This window comes from Ambystoma mexicanum, chromosome 4q, assembly GCF_040938575.1.
Source record: "Ambystoma mexicanum isolate Mex_15411 chromosome 4q, UKY_AmexF1_1, whole genome shotgun sequence".
NCBI classification, from domain to species: Eukaryota; Metazoa; Chordata; class Amphibia; order Caudata; family Ambystomatidae; genus Ambystoma; species Ambystoma mexicanum.
In genome coordinates, this window is record NC_090928.1 from 1,263,858,214 (window position 1) to 1,263,875,149 (window position 16,936).

Here is a 16,936-nt window from a genome sequence, read left to right on the forward strand (position 1 = left end):
CCTTTGCCGATTGCACCAGGTATCTATAACTGTACCACTTGATCAACAAGGGTTATAGTGGCCTTCTAGGCAGAGGCCCAGGGAGTATCCACCACGGACATATGCAACATTGATTTATGAGCAGACCGACATACATCTATGCAGCATTATAGAATGTCAATGGGGAGCACCCTATCGAGTTTGGATCACGCATACTGTATTCGCGCTCCCATGAAATACAAAATAAGGTATGTTTTTGCAGTACCTCTGAGTCCAGTTGTTTGGTGTAATTTTTTTTATTTTTAATGCCAAACATATCTTTACTAGTAAGAACTGTGACAAAACGAGTGTGGCTGGAAGTAATGGGTTCTTATACTCCACTTTGGAAATATGGTAAGATTCTTGCACTTTTAACACATTTGTTGATTTCTGTGTGGAAGTTGGATGGCCTTGACTAGTAAGGACTGTGATGAGACGGGTGGACTAGAAATAATGAGGATTTGCGCATGTGATCTGCCATCCTCAGTCTGCCAACATCTCACAAATAACTAACATCTTTTCACAGCTTCCTTTTAAAGGGATGTCAGATTGAGTCAAGTAATCTCCCCATCCTCTGTCCCGCTGGAACACCACAGGACCAGTTATTCGAACCCCCTTTTGATACCCAGCTGTATCCAGTCCACTGTGGGTAAGCTCTGGGCAGGTCCTTTTCTCAAATACATTTAATAATGTTATGAAACCTTCACTTGGCAGACTGCCTGACCCTGATCGAGGTTTCTGTTCTGACTGAAAAGATACTTAGCCACAATGCTCTTCAAAACCACTGAAGGTCCATTGTTAACACCACCAAACTAAAACATTATCAAAGGTTGTGAGGACAGTGGCTGTCTTAGCTGGAACAGCTCTGCTCCCTACAGTGGCCTAAGGCCATGAAAGTGTGTTGCTCAATCAACAGGGTTGTTTCTGTAAGCCCATTTGTTTTTTTCTGAGAGGCGGATCACCCCCATTGGGCTCCTTGCAACAAAGCCAAAAATGAATGCCTCCAGCTTCAGAAATCACCATTGCATTTACCCCGGAGTTCAGGCCAAGAATGCAATGACAAACATCTTGCAAATCAGTAAAAGCAAAGCCAGAGTTGTGCATGATTTAAGTAATCTTACACAATGAATGTATTGATTTTAGTAATGCTGCAATGTCCCAAAAAGGTAACCTGCGAGCACTACTTTACCCTGAAAAGTGTGGGAACACAAAAAGGGCCCAACTGCCAATTCATGTCGTGGGCTTAATGAGGTGCAAGGTGCGGCCTGGTCGATTCCCAGAAGGACAGGAAGAGATGGCATTGCCACTGAGGCGTTTCGCTCTATGACCCCTTGAGGCCAGGCAAGTGGGTTGATGTGTCATTATGATTGCAAGGCACAATCTCTGCGGAAGGAGGCAAGTAATGCTGTTTGCATGGGAGTCAAAACATTCACTGAAAAGCGCTGTCTTTTGGGCCTCACTGAAAGAATGTTAGTTCTGCTTGGATCAGATTACTTGAATGAAACAGGATAAACCTAATACCTTCATTAATATCTCATTTTCCAACTAAATGGGATCCAAACATTGCATATGTAAATTTAACTGAGAAAAGTACTGAATAGGTCTTAAATTAAGTCCCAGAGGAATGCGAAGCAACAGCTTTTCAGGATTGAACTGCTTAAACACACATTACAGATCCTAAAAAGGGTAGACACATTAATGGAATCTCATTCTTAAAAAGACGCTTATTCCACATAGGGTAGGGATATCTGGCAGGCTAAGAACTTTGGACTGCCCTTATCCTAGTATATAGTCTCCTTTACTTAATACATAAGAGATGTCCTTGCATGAGGACGGGACCAAAGCTTTTTGGTCTTCAAAATCCCCTTTAATTTAAGTAAAAGCAGTGAGAATGCGTGGAGTGTAACTCCAACCCTCCTCGTTCTTCTCCCAGCAACGCCTGCCACTCCAGTATGACTGCCTAGGCTGGGACCAGTTACTGGTATAGTGGGTATAGCAGGAAGGTGTATGGAGGTACATGGTGTAAGAAATAGGTCTAGGATTATAGTGGTCACTACTGTGAGTAACATTTACATACCCTGACAGCCCAGCCATTTTTTTCCTCCATATTATAGGAGAGTTATACACCAGTGGCATCAATGGGAGGAGGGAAGGATTTATTTTTATCTGAAGAGACTCCTTGTGTCTCCTCTGGTTCGAACAAACAAATATCTACACAAATAAATCTGAATAGTGGCTCTTCCTGCAAAATTACATGAATCAGAAAGGTGACAGAGGCTGTTTTAGCTCTGATGGAGTGGGGATACAACCTCTTGGAAACATCTTTTCTTGGGACTGGCACGCTTGTACTATAAATGACACCATCCATTGTGTGATAGTGGACGTTGTTGCATGTTTGCCCTGAGATAAATGTCCATAAGTGACAAAAAGCCTGTCTGAATTTCTGCAATGCAACGTTCAATCGAGATAAAACGTAATGCTTTCCTGACATCTTAAGAATGAAGTACCCGTTTTTGTGTCATAAGGTGGGATTAGGGAACAAAGATTTCTGTTGATATGAACACTGGAGACCACTTTAGGCAAAAAAGCCAGGCAAGTCCTGGCAATAACATTGTCCTTATGAAAAACAGTGAATGGTTCCGTGGCCGAATGAGCTTGGAGTACACTGGTCATCCTGGCTGATATTACTGTCACTAGGAAGGCTTAGATGAATATCCACTGCTACCAGAGGTTTGAACGGCCTAAGGGCTAAGGCACTGAACTTCACATTCCAGGGTGGATGAGGGTATACATGGTGCATGCATAGCAACCCATACAGATGTTTTTAATAATCGGATTAGGGTCAAGATATGCCCCTAATCGGTTGGCAAGATATGTTTTACAAGAATCAATTTGAATACCGGAATAAATATGAAGCATATGAAAGACCAGCACCCTTATACAGTGTGACCTGGAATGGGTTGCTATGATTGTTTACACACCAGTGTCAAAAATGACTGCAGTATTGCTCCCTTGTGGAAGGCTTTCTAGTTGCCAGAATAATTGCCATGCCGGCATACAGGAGGACCAGACGACCAAAGGTTAAGACCTCAGGTGCAATGCTGCTAAGGTAAATTATTGAGGGAACAGATGAGAACCAGAACCGCATGTAGTGGCGCGGACCGCAGAAGAAGAATGGGCAGCACTGATACTAATTCCAGGGTTTCCAAGAATAAAGACTTTGTTAGCAATGAGGGACTGTGATCATGATTTGTCAATTGCTGGATTCCCTTAACTTCATCTGAACCTTATGAACCAAGGGAAATGGAGGAAAGTCATATAGTTTCATGTTGTTCCAGGTGATAATCATTGCATCTCCCAGAGACAGAGGGTCTCTGCCCATTCAATAAAGATACTTGGAATTCTGGAGAGTGGCAGAAAGATATTTTTGTTGAGTAATCCACCTCTGGAACATCGGAATAATGTCTCATACAATATTTCACAATCATGAGCCTAATCATAAAAAGCGGCCTGGATGTTTGTCTACCCCCGGAAGAGGTTTTCAGGAGAGCTATTCGATGTTGAACTGCCAATGCCCAAAGGGCTATGGCAGGGTAACATAATATGATATTATGATCAAAAGATAGATTGCTCCAAACTACTGGAAAAAAACGATCAGGGACAGAAAAATGGGCTTTACTTACAATACATTAGTTTGCAGAACAGAATCACGTAGATTCCACAGTGTGTGGATGCATGCATCTTCCATTTTTGCCCCCAAACCTAGATGCAGTGGAGTCTGTCTGGTGGATAGCGAGTCCTGGAAAAGAAGCCCTACAAGCAGGTTGGCATCCGAAACACACCACACTAGTGACATTTGCTGGAATCAGCAGTCAAGTTGGTTACCTTTCCTTGTTCTGATCCCAGTTGGAGGAAACCTGCAGCTGAGTATGGCTCATGCGCAGGTGAGCCAACGGCACCGCCATATTGCAGGAGGCCATCAGACTATAAAGTCTCTGTAACGACTAGGCCATCATATACTTCCTCTGAAGGAAGTGGGCCACCATGTCCCTGACATCTTTTATCCTCTGTTGCAGCGGAAAGATCCTAACTTGATGGGTGTCTCAGACATAACCAATGTAGGTCTGAGATGAAGTTAAAATCCAATGCAATTTCTTTGCATTCAATGAAAAGTCTACATTGAAATATAAATCCATCAGAGCTTGGACTGAGGATGTCGTCTCTTCACAGGTGGCACCTCGGACTAGCCAATCATCCAGGTAAGGGATACATGTGCACACCTTTTAGATTTACATGGGTTTCAAATGTAGTAATTAGATTTGTAAATATCCATGAGTTTGATTTGAGCCAAAAAGGGGTGACTTTGTACTTAAAAGGAACTTCCCAAACAGAACCTCAGAAACATTTGATGGGGCTCAAAGATGGGGACATGCAGATAAGCATCCTTCGAATCCACCACACAGAGCCAGTCCCCTTAAAGAAGAAAAGACCATAAAAATACCAGTCTGCGCTGGTGTAATTTTTCTAATGTGAGGGACAATTTCAGGGAGGAAAGATTAAGATTGTGCATAGACCACCTTTGCTCTTTTTCTATAATGTAACAACTTGGGAAAATAGCCCAATTTCATCTCCAAGGAAAGGACAGGTTCTATGGCCTTCATTGTGAGAAGATGGTTTAACTCCAGCTACAGAAGCTTGCTCGCTGCTGGATGCAAGGGAGATTGGGATTGAGGAACAGGAGGGATAGGTAGTTGAAAACCTTTGGAGACCACTGATGACTTCCACCACTGATGAATCCACAGGTCCTTAAAGCATTAGCTCCAGACAATTTTGCAATAGTCGCCTCCTTCCACCATTGCTAGTGTGTCTTTCCTGACGAATATGTCATTGCCTCTTAGCATTTCATGTTGTGGGTTGGGTGGTGAAATACTCTTTGCTGAGTTCTGGACAGCTTATGCCTTTGCTTACTTGGAGATCTTTGCTGACGTTAGTTCCTTTCCTGAGAGACGCAAAAGTCTGCAAAGGATATACGCCTATCCAGTGTGGACTGACCATGAATGGGTTTAGGTCACTGTTCAGTAAGCGACACAAGAGATCTTGTAGTCTGAGTTGACATTCTTTTGTGAAGAGCATTGTGTGTGAGCTACAGTCAATCAAATTAACAAAATCTCATCCTGGATGTCAGGATTAAATGTGCTCCCTGCATCCAGGTCTGTCTACTGGTTTGGGAATACCGATACATGTCTCTAGCTGCTGTGCCAATGTGTTGAACAGAGGATTTCATCAGGTATAAAGCTACTCAGCCATGCCTGTTCGCAAGGCTACTTGATGTTTCAGCGGTGGTAAAGAGTCATGATCTGCAATTTCTTTTCATAATGATTAATTACTAGCAGCCACAATTGTGTCCGCATTGGCCTGTCCACGATGTAGGGTTGCATTCTGGTAACCTTTTCAACCGAAAGTGTCTGGAACCTTGCCATCCTTGTTTGAAGAAGTGCTAGTAGAAGATTGTGCTGCTGCCTTGTTGCATTGTGCAGCAGCAGCCACAACAGAACACTGAGTCGGTGGCACTGATGGCAGGCAAAGCTGCTCCCTTGGAATTGGTCAATGTATAATGTCAAGTGTGCGATTCACAGGCTGAACAGAGTGCAGCATTTCCCAAATCTTTTGCACTTCGGCAATGACATCTGGAGGATTCCCTTGAGGCTAAGGCTGAGGTCAACACCTCTCCTGCAATGGAGAGGATTCAGGAGTGGGGACCCCAACAAATTCTATCAGTCCTTCCAACCTGTTATGGTAGGCCATGGCCATGGTAGAAATTTCATATCCAGCGTCATCCAGCGACTCATCAGGGTGATCTGTGTCATCCTCCTGTGGTACCGACTGGGAAGGAATGATCAAATTTGGAGCCGAAAGAACTGGAACAGGTGTCCGAGGAGCCTGAAGTAGGTCTGAAAGACCTACAGTACTAAGAGGTCTGACAGAAGGACGATTCATAGGCAGTGCACATTGAGAAATCTGTGACAGTTGCCGAGGCAGAGCTGGTGTGACAGGCACCAACACTGATGCTGGCATGAGGATTTGGATGCCCTTGACGCTGCCCATAAAGAAGCTCTGCATTGCTTTTCACATCACACGTTTTTGAAATTTAGAGAACAGTTCTCCATTGGAAGTAGTTTGGCATTCAGAATGGCAACCAGGATGAAACATGAGTGCCCCTTGCCTCTGAAGATCAGTGTAAATCATTGGGGATGTAGAATTAATCTATCTGTAGATACCAAGGTCCAGCCCACTCCTGATATTGGCAACAAAAACCTGGGATGCTTCTGTGAGCCCCAGTTCCGCTTGCAAAACCTTTTAATGAAGGTTTCTTGTTCCTCCGATAAGCGCCAGAGTCATAACAGCTTTACTGAACCGGGTTACAATGGACTAATTAGCACTGGAAATTGTCAGACCTTAGTTCGGCTGCTGGGCATCTTGCGCACCATCCCAATCTACATCACAGCCAGAAATCAGCAGCAAGGTACTTCAAGTGACCAAACAATATGATTAACAGGACGAACCTTGGTGCCAGGCTGATGACCCACAGGATATGATGTCCTGGCATTCGCCCATGTAGCAGTCTGAGAACATGGAGGCACTACAACGAGCAAAACCCTAGTACCAGGCTCCAAATAGCCCTCTTTTTTATCCCTACAAGAGGGAACCTCAGGCTTGTCTCTACTGTGGTTAGCTGCTGTAGTTCCTAAAGGAACACTTGTGAAGATAGAGGCATATGGGAACGTGTCACAGGGGCCTACGTGCTGAAGAAAAAAAGTGACAAGCCCCTTTTTTGACAATTCTCAGGCGAAATGACAAACATTACTTGGAGGTGGCTTGTCAAAGTTCTCCTCCAGCTACGCCAGAGGCTGCCGAAGTGAACGCACTCATGGGGCACCAAAACCACCCATCTCCCAAACATGGTCCGGGCAGAGGCACTTGAGACACAACATGTGGGGTCAGCTGCCACAAAATTCCTGTCATAAGACAGGTAGGAAGCAAAAACAGATGGATGCAGCATAAGCCAGCTGCACAGGCTGACAAGAGTCAGAGGAAAGGCACATAAAATACACATACAAGGTGTAGGAAACATTTGCCTGTGAGCTGCCAAGGCGTCCAGTCGTGTTGAGCGCAGTCAAAAGGACTGGTGGGCAGTGCCAGGGGCGGAGCAAGAAGGGGCAAAGTTAGGCTTTGCACATGTGCTCCACCTTTATTTAAATTCAAAAGGTTTTGCTGTTTGCTTTGGTCCCAATGCAGGGACATTCCATAAGTATGGAGAAAATGAGACAGGACACCAGAGTATTATTTACATTTTTTAAATATAAAGTCCAACATTAATTGTGGGCTACATTTCCAACAGAAACATACCTTCCTGTTCAAGGTAGAGCCTTATGACTTCCACCACTCGTACCCAGCTCCTGTTCTTTTAATGAAACATGAAAGAAACCTAACGCTTTAGAGGCTTTTGCTGGATTCCACTGCAGTTTAAAGCAATTTTCTTTACATGTCACAGGGAATCCCCGCGCCAGCCTGTTACATTTATAAGCACTGGTTGAGAAGGGGCAGATTCCTTTTAGTACATCGTAGAAAGGGTAATGGTGAGGGTCTGTTGAGTGGTAAGACTTTGTGGTCTTTTTTGATAAGGTACATATTTTTCTGGTTTAAAACAAAACACAAAAGACTGTATATTTGAAACTTTGGCTGAGGTTAAACCTTACCCTCCCATATGTATGGGGGAATAGGTATTTTAACCCAATGGAATTCTCTGCAAATTATTTATTTCAGAGTCATTATAAATAAAAGGCAAAGTATCAGTGCTGAAGAACATGTTATATGGACTCACTCAGATGTGACCCCGTTTTAAATGCCTACCTCACAGCAGTAACTGCATCCAAGTGGGATCCACCATCTGCTGCCCATGGGGCTGGTGCGTGGCTTCCATTTTTACAATCTGACGAATTTGTCTTTGTTGGCGTGATGGGGCGGGGGATCCTGCTCTTTGTGCTTGTGGTGGAATCTTCCTTCCTCAGGGGAGGGGCCTTTCCTAATTTTTCAGAATCATGAGTGTCTTCTTCAGACCCTGCTGTGGACAGAGTCTCTGAGGGGCACCTTCTTTCATCGCTAGAGGAGGCTGAGGAGGAAGCCCCAGAAGCCATCCTCATGAGCCGGTTTTGTCTCTTTTCCATCACCAGTCTTGCCAAATCTGGCTGCTTGGCCCTCTTGGGAAACCTCTCTTTCGTAGAGTGAGAACCCGAGAGGTCCGAGCCCGTCTCCTCTTCAGAGAGGAGCACAGGGATGCGGCTTTTAAATCTGCAGCTAAAAGGCATTGGAAGGTTCTGCTTCAGGCCTTCTCGGGAAGCCTCTGGAGTAATAAGGCGTTCTGAGGCTAGAGCTGTCTTTCCCAGCCCCTGTTCTTCCAACATCAACTTCCCAGTGTCTTCGGAAACAAGCTCCAAACTGTCTCTGTCAATATGCTCTTCGGGTAGGTTGAAGCCATTGGACAGGGCTGGTGCTTCTTCTGCCATATCTGCTGAGGTCTCTATGTGATTGGCGAATGAAGCACAGCTTTCTATTTCCCCTACCTCCACAGCAGAGTTCACACTTCCATTTTCTTTCAATAACTCGTACTCCTCTTCCATGATTGGCTCTTCAAACTGGCCAGGTGGGCAGTAGTCCTCGTTCCTTAGCATTTGCCCACTGGAAGACATGATATTTAGATGACTTTTTTCAGCAATGTGAACAAATGTGCGCTCTACTTTGGTAAAAGGGGAGGAAGCGGTGGCTGGGGCAACTGGTGGCTTTGGCTCTGATTTAAGAACTGAGGATAACGTCCCCGGCTCCGATACATCCAACTGGCTCACTGTGGGTTGAGGTCTCTCACTCTGGGGTGTCAATGCAGCAAGTGTCCCCAAGTCAACATCAGGAATTAACTCATGGGTGATGGGAGACTTCTTCATGTCACCAGGTGAAAAGAGCACAAGGGTTTTTGAGCCTTCTTCCAGCTCCAAGTCATTGTCTGCCATTGACGCCCGACCTTTGGAGTCTTTCTGGTCATCAGCCAGGAGAGTGGAAGGAGCACCATCCTGGCTGCGTTCTGTGCTCTTCTGACTCACATCGCTGCTGGACCCACTGTGCAGTTCCACCTCCTCCTCCTGAAAGATGCCTTCTTCGTCCTCTGCCTCTTCCTCCTCCTCTTCATCCACATCGTCCTCTATGTCTTTTTCAGCCTGCCCGTTAATTTCTATCTGTGGCCCCGGTAGGCTGCACGGGGCAGTCAAGACCACTGTGGAGAATTCCACCCTCTTGATTCTCAAAGGGACGCGGAGCTTCTCCTTGCTGTGGGACATATCCTTTTTGAAATCTTGATAAGGCAAACTTAAAGGCACCACCTTAGGCAGACCATTCATTTCAAACCGCTTCACTGTAACCTGTAAAGACATGGAGACAACACATAAATCCATGTTTAAGAAGTGGGTTGAAAAAAGAAGAAACACCATAACAAGATACATATATCACCTTCAACGTTACACAGATATTTTATCAGAGAGAGTACCCTAAGACAGTGCAAATACGTTTTCTGTTTTGCATTTCATTTGATTTTTTAAACTAACGTAACTTGTCTGCATAGCTTTCATGGCATCAAAATACGGTCTTATCATGAAAATAAAATTATTATTAGACCACATGTTCTTAAATGAAACTGTTGGTTTGGAGAAGACATTTTTGTAGCAACATCATCTGATTGTCTAAAATGACCACTACCCTGGATTCTCACCCACAGAGAGCCTGGACCACTGAGTGTTGCCTCTGTAAATTATGTATAGCACTGTAGATACTTTTCATGACACACACAGTAACTAGTTATAAATAGAAATGTAGTTAGCTTGTGTGATGGGAAGTTACAATTGTATTAAAGACACCACGGCACATATTATGCATATATCCTGGCTTGCTTACCTTTGCAGGGAATAACGAAAGCGAAAAGACAAAGTTATAATGGAACTGATGTTTGCCCCACTAAAAAATGACAGCTCAAAACTTAGTGGTTGCACTCTTTCTTTGGATGGTTCTTTCTAGGGCAGAAAACCTTTTGAGTCCAAAACCACTTATGGCCTCATACACAGATCTCTTTCTATAGGTCACCCATCCGTCCATCAGCCCTGTAGGCAAGGTCATTGCCAGGACATGTGCAAACCCAGTCAAAGTGGGATTTTGGCGGCATGTCCCTTATATTGGGACAAGATATTTTAGGACCGAAATGACACACATTGTAGTGCTAATAGTGACCTAGGCAGCTGTTTAGAAATGCCTTATTTAATGGTAGGCCTCTTGCAAGATGTAGGGCAGATCATATAAAACAATATTTGCTTTTGCTTGCACAAGCTCAAATGCTGCAGCCATGTTCAAGCTGATGCCGTGTTAAAAAAGAATTAATGGTCTCCTTTGTAAAATCAAACAATAGCAGTCTTCTCACCATGATGAACACTTATTCTATCCTGTACTGCCATTTACCCTCCATCTAATACATGTACTCTGAGCAACAAATACATTTCTCTAAGAAATCACATTGGTAGTTATTACCCAACTAACAATATCATTCTTGCAGGCGTCAACTGCTCATCAACCCACAAATAAAAGCTAAGAATCCTTCATAGAGCTCATCAACATACCTTAATCACACAACGTGGGCATTAGTCTCATCCTTGATATAGGGACCACTCTGGACCTCATCTTCACAAAATGCCTTTCTTAGAATGCCTAGGTCCAATATCATTTGGCCAGGAATGACCATGCAGCTATCCCACTCTACATCCTCCATACACTAGCAAGCAATAAATCATGAAACTTACATCAGCCACACCTCGACAACTTATTTAACCACACTGTCCAAACCAAAAGTAGACACTAGTACTCTTTACAAGAGAAGGCCAGACTTTTCTGGTCTTCCCGATGAGCATACTTTGGTGAATACGATCAAATCATTAGTGGGCACGGCAAGAGGGTTACACTATTGTATAAATCACTCAGTCCAGGTGACACTCAAGGTGCACTAAAAGCTAGAGAAAAATGTGAGAGAGATCTTGACATATCAATACCTGATATAGAATGAATGCAGTATTGTTTACACACCAAGGAAGTCTCTATAAATTCCCAGTTGAAACTGATTCAGTGCACATTTCTGCACAGGGTGTATTTTACGCCCATAAGAATCCATAAGTCTGCACTGGAACAGTCACCTCGTTGCCCTAAGTGCAAGGCGCAAAACAGATTTTTTATACATGGCGTGGGAGTGTCCATGCATATGAACAGCCTGGCAACAATTCATGGATAGCCTTTCAAGCCTGATGGAATGGTCAGTGTCTCTCGACACTGAGGTATGCCTGTTGGGCAAATTCCCATTGAGGAAAGGCGATAGGTTAGTGACTAAGTGCATTGCTCTGGGGCTAATTCTTATGAAACGCTGTATAGTGTTACAGTGGAAGGGTACTGCACCACCGGCATATAAGGACTGGGTACCAGATCTAATACGGGGTTCGACTGCCAAAAGAGACACTTTTACCCAAATGACCATAAGAAATGGAGCCGATGAATTCTATTTGACAAGCGATCGGCTGGTGTGGAGCAGCTGCCAGGAATCGTTCTGTAGCCCCAGGACACACTATTTGTAGATCATAGAAGGGTCCTAAAGAGACACAATTTGAGAGACAGACTCTTACCAAATAAGCAGGAAGCTTGCAGGACTGCAAGAGGATATTATCATTCAATAAAATAGGACACAACAGCAGAATCTGGTCTCTGAAGAGGGCCCAAAGGACTGAAAATTATTGGACAACATTGATTGCCTGTGTCCCTGGAATAAACACCATTGAAATGTATGCCGAAGTCATGAAGATTTCTTTGTATATGGAAGAAATACAATTGAATATATGTGATATGTTGTTTTGAATTGACTACAAATGTCAAAACAAAACGTGTGTGTACACACAAGAGGTCCTTCCAACTTCCTAGGTCATCCAACCCAGGATTCATCTTTCTCTCAAATTCTCATACCTCACAGTGCAAATGAGGCATGTTGGTGACAAGGCCACAAACCTAATCTAACTTATAACGAATTACATTGATTCACTGTCGATCAATTATACTCCAATTGTACTCCATTTAGGAGAAATCTCGATCTCTGATTGATTGTCCATCTGATTTATGTCCACCCTGATCTATGAATTGTCATTATATAGTCATATTTGTATGTAAAAAATCACTTTATGTTGTGTTTGTATTTTGGAGGGCTATATAGAGTTGTTGTGTAGTACTGTTATAGCGTCATTGTGATAGGAAGGATGTATGCATAAGCCACGGTTTTATGTGTTGCTTTTGTAAGTATTGATGTATTTCTGATTAACTAATAAAAGCTTATAAATGGAAAAAATAGAACACTGTTTCCCCACTGAAGACGTGCAGCTCAAGACTGAAATCATCTGTCCTATGCAACATACAGAAACATACTGAAAGCAGATGCATTATCCGCAAGCAATAGAAAAAGTGCTGCAGAACACTCTCACATGCTTTAAAAGAATACAATTCACCACAAAAGACTATTAATCCGCTACCACTGATGCTTCTAATAGAAGCAGAGCCCTAGTCAAAGCCATCAAGAAAGACACCAACCTGGTCCTTGATCTCATATGTCCTCATTCCACTGAAATGTGCACTTTTATCAATCAATATTTCATCTCTAAAACACAAACTATCAAACAGTACAATGCCAAACAACCCATCACTCTCCCCTATACCTCCTTGTAATTGGTCGACCTTGAAAAAGCTGGACCTCTCCAACACCATCACTGTCCACAAAGCCATGATATGCAAAGTGTAGGCAGGGGGAGCAATGACACAACAAACTCCACCAGGTGAGGTTTTACATGTGTTAAGTATGATAAATAGGTTTGATGAATGAATGTAGGAACAATGGAATGGATCTAGAAGGAATAAGGAATCCATCTGTAAAACACTGTCAAGGATGGGTCAACATAAAGTGGGGTTCTACAGGTACTCTCCGCCCCTCAGGATAGGACTTTCAACTTCAATTCTTAGACCTAATCTTATAAAGCCTGTGTCCCTCTGGGTATGCCATAGGGTAGTACCGAAGGTCTGAACATGATGGCCAAAGTAAAAGATCAAACCTATTCATAGTGAGTCATTTAGCCACTGGTCAGCACAACCTTTCTAAATCTTCCCACTGCCTCTTGTTCTTTTCAGCATTTCATTCTTCAGAGACCTTTCCATGATACCCATTCCCAGCACATATCTCTCTCTGCTAAAGCTCAAAATAACTATGCATCTCACAATTCCAGTTTCCATCACATCAAGCAACTCCTGACAATAAGGGGGAAGACTAGGCACCATTTTCACAATGGAACCCTCCATTGAAATATAAGTCTTGTTCTGCCTCTAGATTCCAGTATCCTGCTTCCCTTAGACAGTTTTCCTACCAAACATCTGTACTCATAACCATGCAAGAGGCCCTTCAGTATATATAAGGATTGTGCTGCTTCAGTGACATCAAATAACCATGTGGGGGAAAAAATGAATAAAGCATGACCACATAAGTACTCCCCTACTACTCCAGCATTGTATAACAGCATTTTCTGCTTGTCTCATGCCATGTTGAACTACTGCTCCTAGCCGCACAATGGAATGTACCGAACCTCACTGCGCATGTTACTGCTCAAGAAGCACCTTACCCATTATTCAAGAATACTCGCCTTCACTGTTCATGCTTCTAACATATATCCTTTTTGGCATAGCTAAGTGTGTTTTGTGCTCTCGCCTTTTAGTCTGAGGCAGCTTTAGTAGACGGATGTCGTCATATTACTAACCCTCTCGTCTGCTTCAAGGAGAGATGTGAAGCCTTGGGGAGTATAGTTACCTTGAAGAAATGTGTTACACTATGCTGCTTACTGATAACACTAGTGCTGCTGAATGCAGCTGGCATCAAAACACTGTACAAGAAGGGCTTTATCTCAGTCTCAGTCAGCAATAAAGCGCAAAGGCATGACCTTGCCAAGACTAAGATCACCCCCTTCCATTGGCACTCATGTAGTCCTTGGTGTATAAGATAGCTGGACCCAGGAGGGGGGGTTCACCTGCATCGAAGTCTTGTGTTGCTGTTGGTCATTTGTTTTACTTACTGCTTTGACTAATAAAGTGTCCATCAAGTCCACCTGAATCAAGTGGTCTTTATTTTTCCACTATAATCTGGTGCCTTAGATGTCAGATGCCGCTGCACTGTGCCCTCATGGGAGGGCCACCGGACACTTTTCTTGGTGATGCCGTGGGCCCAACAAGGACGATCTCGTCAGAGGGGAGTACTGGCAGAGCGCCGAGAGACCCCAGGATGGGCGGACAGAGCAGATGTGGAAGCAAGAGCTGATCGGAAAATCGTGGGGTGATGAACACAGGTAACTGCATCAATGTATTGTGGTCTCATATGTTGTATTGTCTGAAACGGATCAACATGTCTGTAGTTGGATTAAAAGTATAGAATCCATCTGCAGTAATAGAAGGGAAGGTACCCTGCCTAACAAAACAAATGGTTATCTGAAGTAAAAAAGAGTAAAGCAGTTGGCCACCACAGTTTTAAAAGCAGCGCATTCATGCTCTCTACTGACTTAAAGAAGACAGGAGCCTGTAATATCAGTCAGAGTAGTGTAGGGCTGGGTAGGGACAAGGAGGAAAGTGTTATGTATGCATGCGTGGATAAGAACCTTGTGATTGTCTTGTCTCAACCCAGACTTTGTTACTTGATACCATCAATGTGCAATGCAAGTTGTGACCATATATTTCACACTCTATCCTAGGACGGGAGATGTAACAGGCTGTATTTCTACCGATTATGTGTCTTGTCTGTTGATCCTTACCTATCCACGTCACTGAAGAACTGACTACTGCTCTGCACTGTTGGGAGAATAATGTGGAAGATAAACTGTGTAACAGCAGTTATCTGAATCAGACCAACACCTGCAGGTGTGTCGGAAATTTCTGTAACAGGGCAGGAATGGGGCCTAGGTGATACCTGAGCCACCGAATAGACATGGCAGTACAGTTAAGTTCATGAGCCGTACCCACACCACCAGCCATGGGCCTCAATGGCGTCCCGGTGCAGATGGGGTTAGGACCAGACATGGATCCGTAGTAAACCCTACCTTGTCTTAACCCCCGAGAGAATGGGTGCAGGGCAATCTAGACAAGTGCTGCTCCCTCCTAAAGGGAGCCCAGCCCACTTCATGTTTACTCACTACTCGCCAAAAGCATGCAATTACCTGGAACAATGGCACGAATATACGCAGACCAAGTCACTGAGATACTTTCCTCATGAAGGCACATTCGATTTAGATAGAATAACAAACTTGCGACCCGCATTCGAGAAAAGGGGCTCACGTGTACACCAACGCCAATGGAACTGCTACCTCGATTGGTATACAGAAGCCACTAAAGGAACGACTAAATATAAGACCTAGGCATTAAAAGACTCACAGATAAAGCTCCAAGTAGGAAGAACGAATACACAAATCTGCAGGTCCCGACCCACAAAACCGGATACACACGGTTATATCCAGTTCCCCAAAGAGAGCCCTTGGCAAAAGAAAGCCCCGAAGACATTTTGGACACTCATAAATCGGCTATTTTGAACAACGGGCCAAATCAGCGAGCCGATAGCCCCGATTTCTCACAACTACCTACCTGCCAGCAATCCACGGCCAGAACCATGGAAGACCCGCTCACCCCTGAAATGAGGGCTCAGATTTCTAGATTATTTTCAGCATCCTCAAGGCACGTTCAAAGGCTTCCCAGACTGTACCCTAAATTCCGGCACTGGCGTATTTCTACTCAGGCTTCTCCCTAGAGGAGGCGACACCATAGTCACGGTGCATGCCTCTCAGGGCCCCACTGACTTATTTAACATGGTCCAGAGATTCTCCAAGATACGAGAAGTTCCTGTTAAATTCCTGGAAGAGCTCTAAGTAATAATACACTTTTACCACCCTTAAACCAGCTACTGCGGGCAGTGTTACCCCTGAACACGTTTGCTCTGCTTTAAGCACGGGAAAATCAGCAGACCCAAAAACCAGCCAGAAAAAGGGGACAGGGGGAGCAATGTTTAGAATTGTGATAAGGAGAACCTCGACATTTCAGAGACAGTGATAGTCTGGGAGAGCTTAACCTTGAGGATGTGATAATCTCCTGTAGCTTCTCAGATGAGTATGGGGATGCCCAATGCAAATTATATGTGGGTATTTGACAGACAGGCTGGAAATAGACTGAAAATAATAATCATGAAAAGAAAGTAGGAATAGGGTGCCAGTATTCCACAGGCAGGCTGGGATATAGCCTGTTAAGCATGGACATCCATGTAAACATCGGAAGGAGGTTGGATTATTGTGCCAGTGGAGTCCCACTAGTAGATAAAGGGACCTCAAAGGTGTGTGATGAGGAACATGAGTCCAATTAATGTTGTTGGTAAGTGATAGCAAAGAGTATGACATCATGTGAGGATTAACTGCTGTTGGGCACATGTCAGGCCTAACTAATAAAGACCTGTGCTCAGTGCGCATTCACGTGAAGTGAAATGAATGACCATGGAAATGGTAGCGTATGCAGTGGGATGAAGTCCCAACTGGAGGGGTGGCATCATGAATATTGCAGAACCAGGTGGGGGGGTTAATCAGGGAGTGGCATGATGGCGTGCATGACCAACAAGAGTGTCACTGGGAAGGCTGCTCAGGGGCTGTGAGGGAATTGCACCCACATAATTAGGTGACCCACATAGTGCCTGGTGAACGCAATGTTCGAACAAGTTATCCATTACAACCGCGTTAGG

At 44.0% G+C, this 16,936-nt stretch overlaps 1 protein-coding gene across 3 annotated transcripts in view; it reads right to left on the reverse strand.

Moving 5' to 3' along the window:
- TTBK1 (tau tubulin kinase 1) overlaps positions 1-16,936 on the reverse strand; it is a 1,457,642-nt gene that overhangs the window by 21,117 nt on the left and 1,419,589 nt on the right. For all 3 annotated transcript variants that reach the window (XM_069608875.1, XM_069608874.1, XM_069608876.1), the window contains one exon: positions 7,930-9,485. In XM_069608875.1, the coding sequence (XP_069464976.1) occupies positions 7,930-9,485 (1,556 nt within the window). The remainder of the gene's footprint in view (positions 1-7,929; positions 9,486-16,936) is intronic.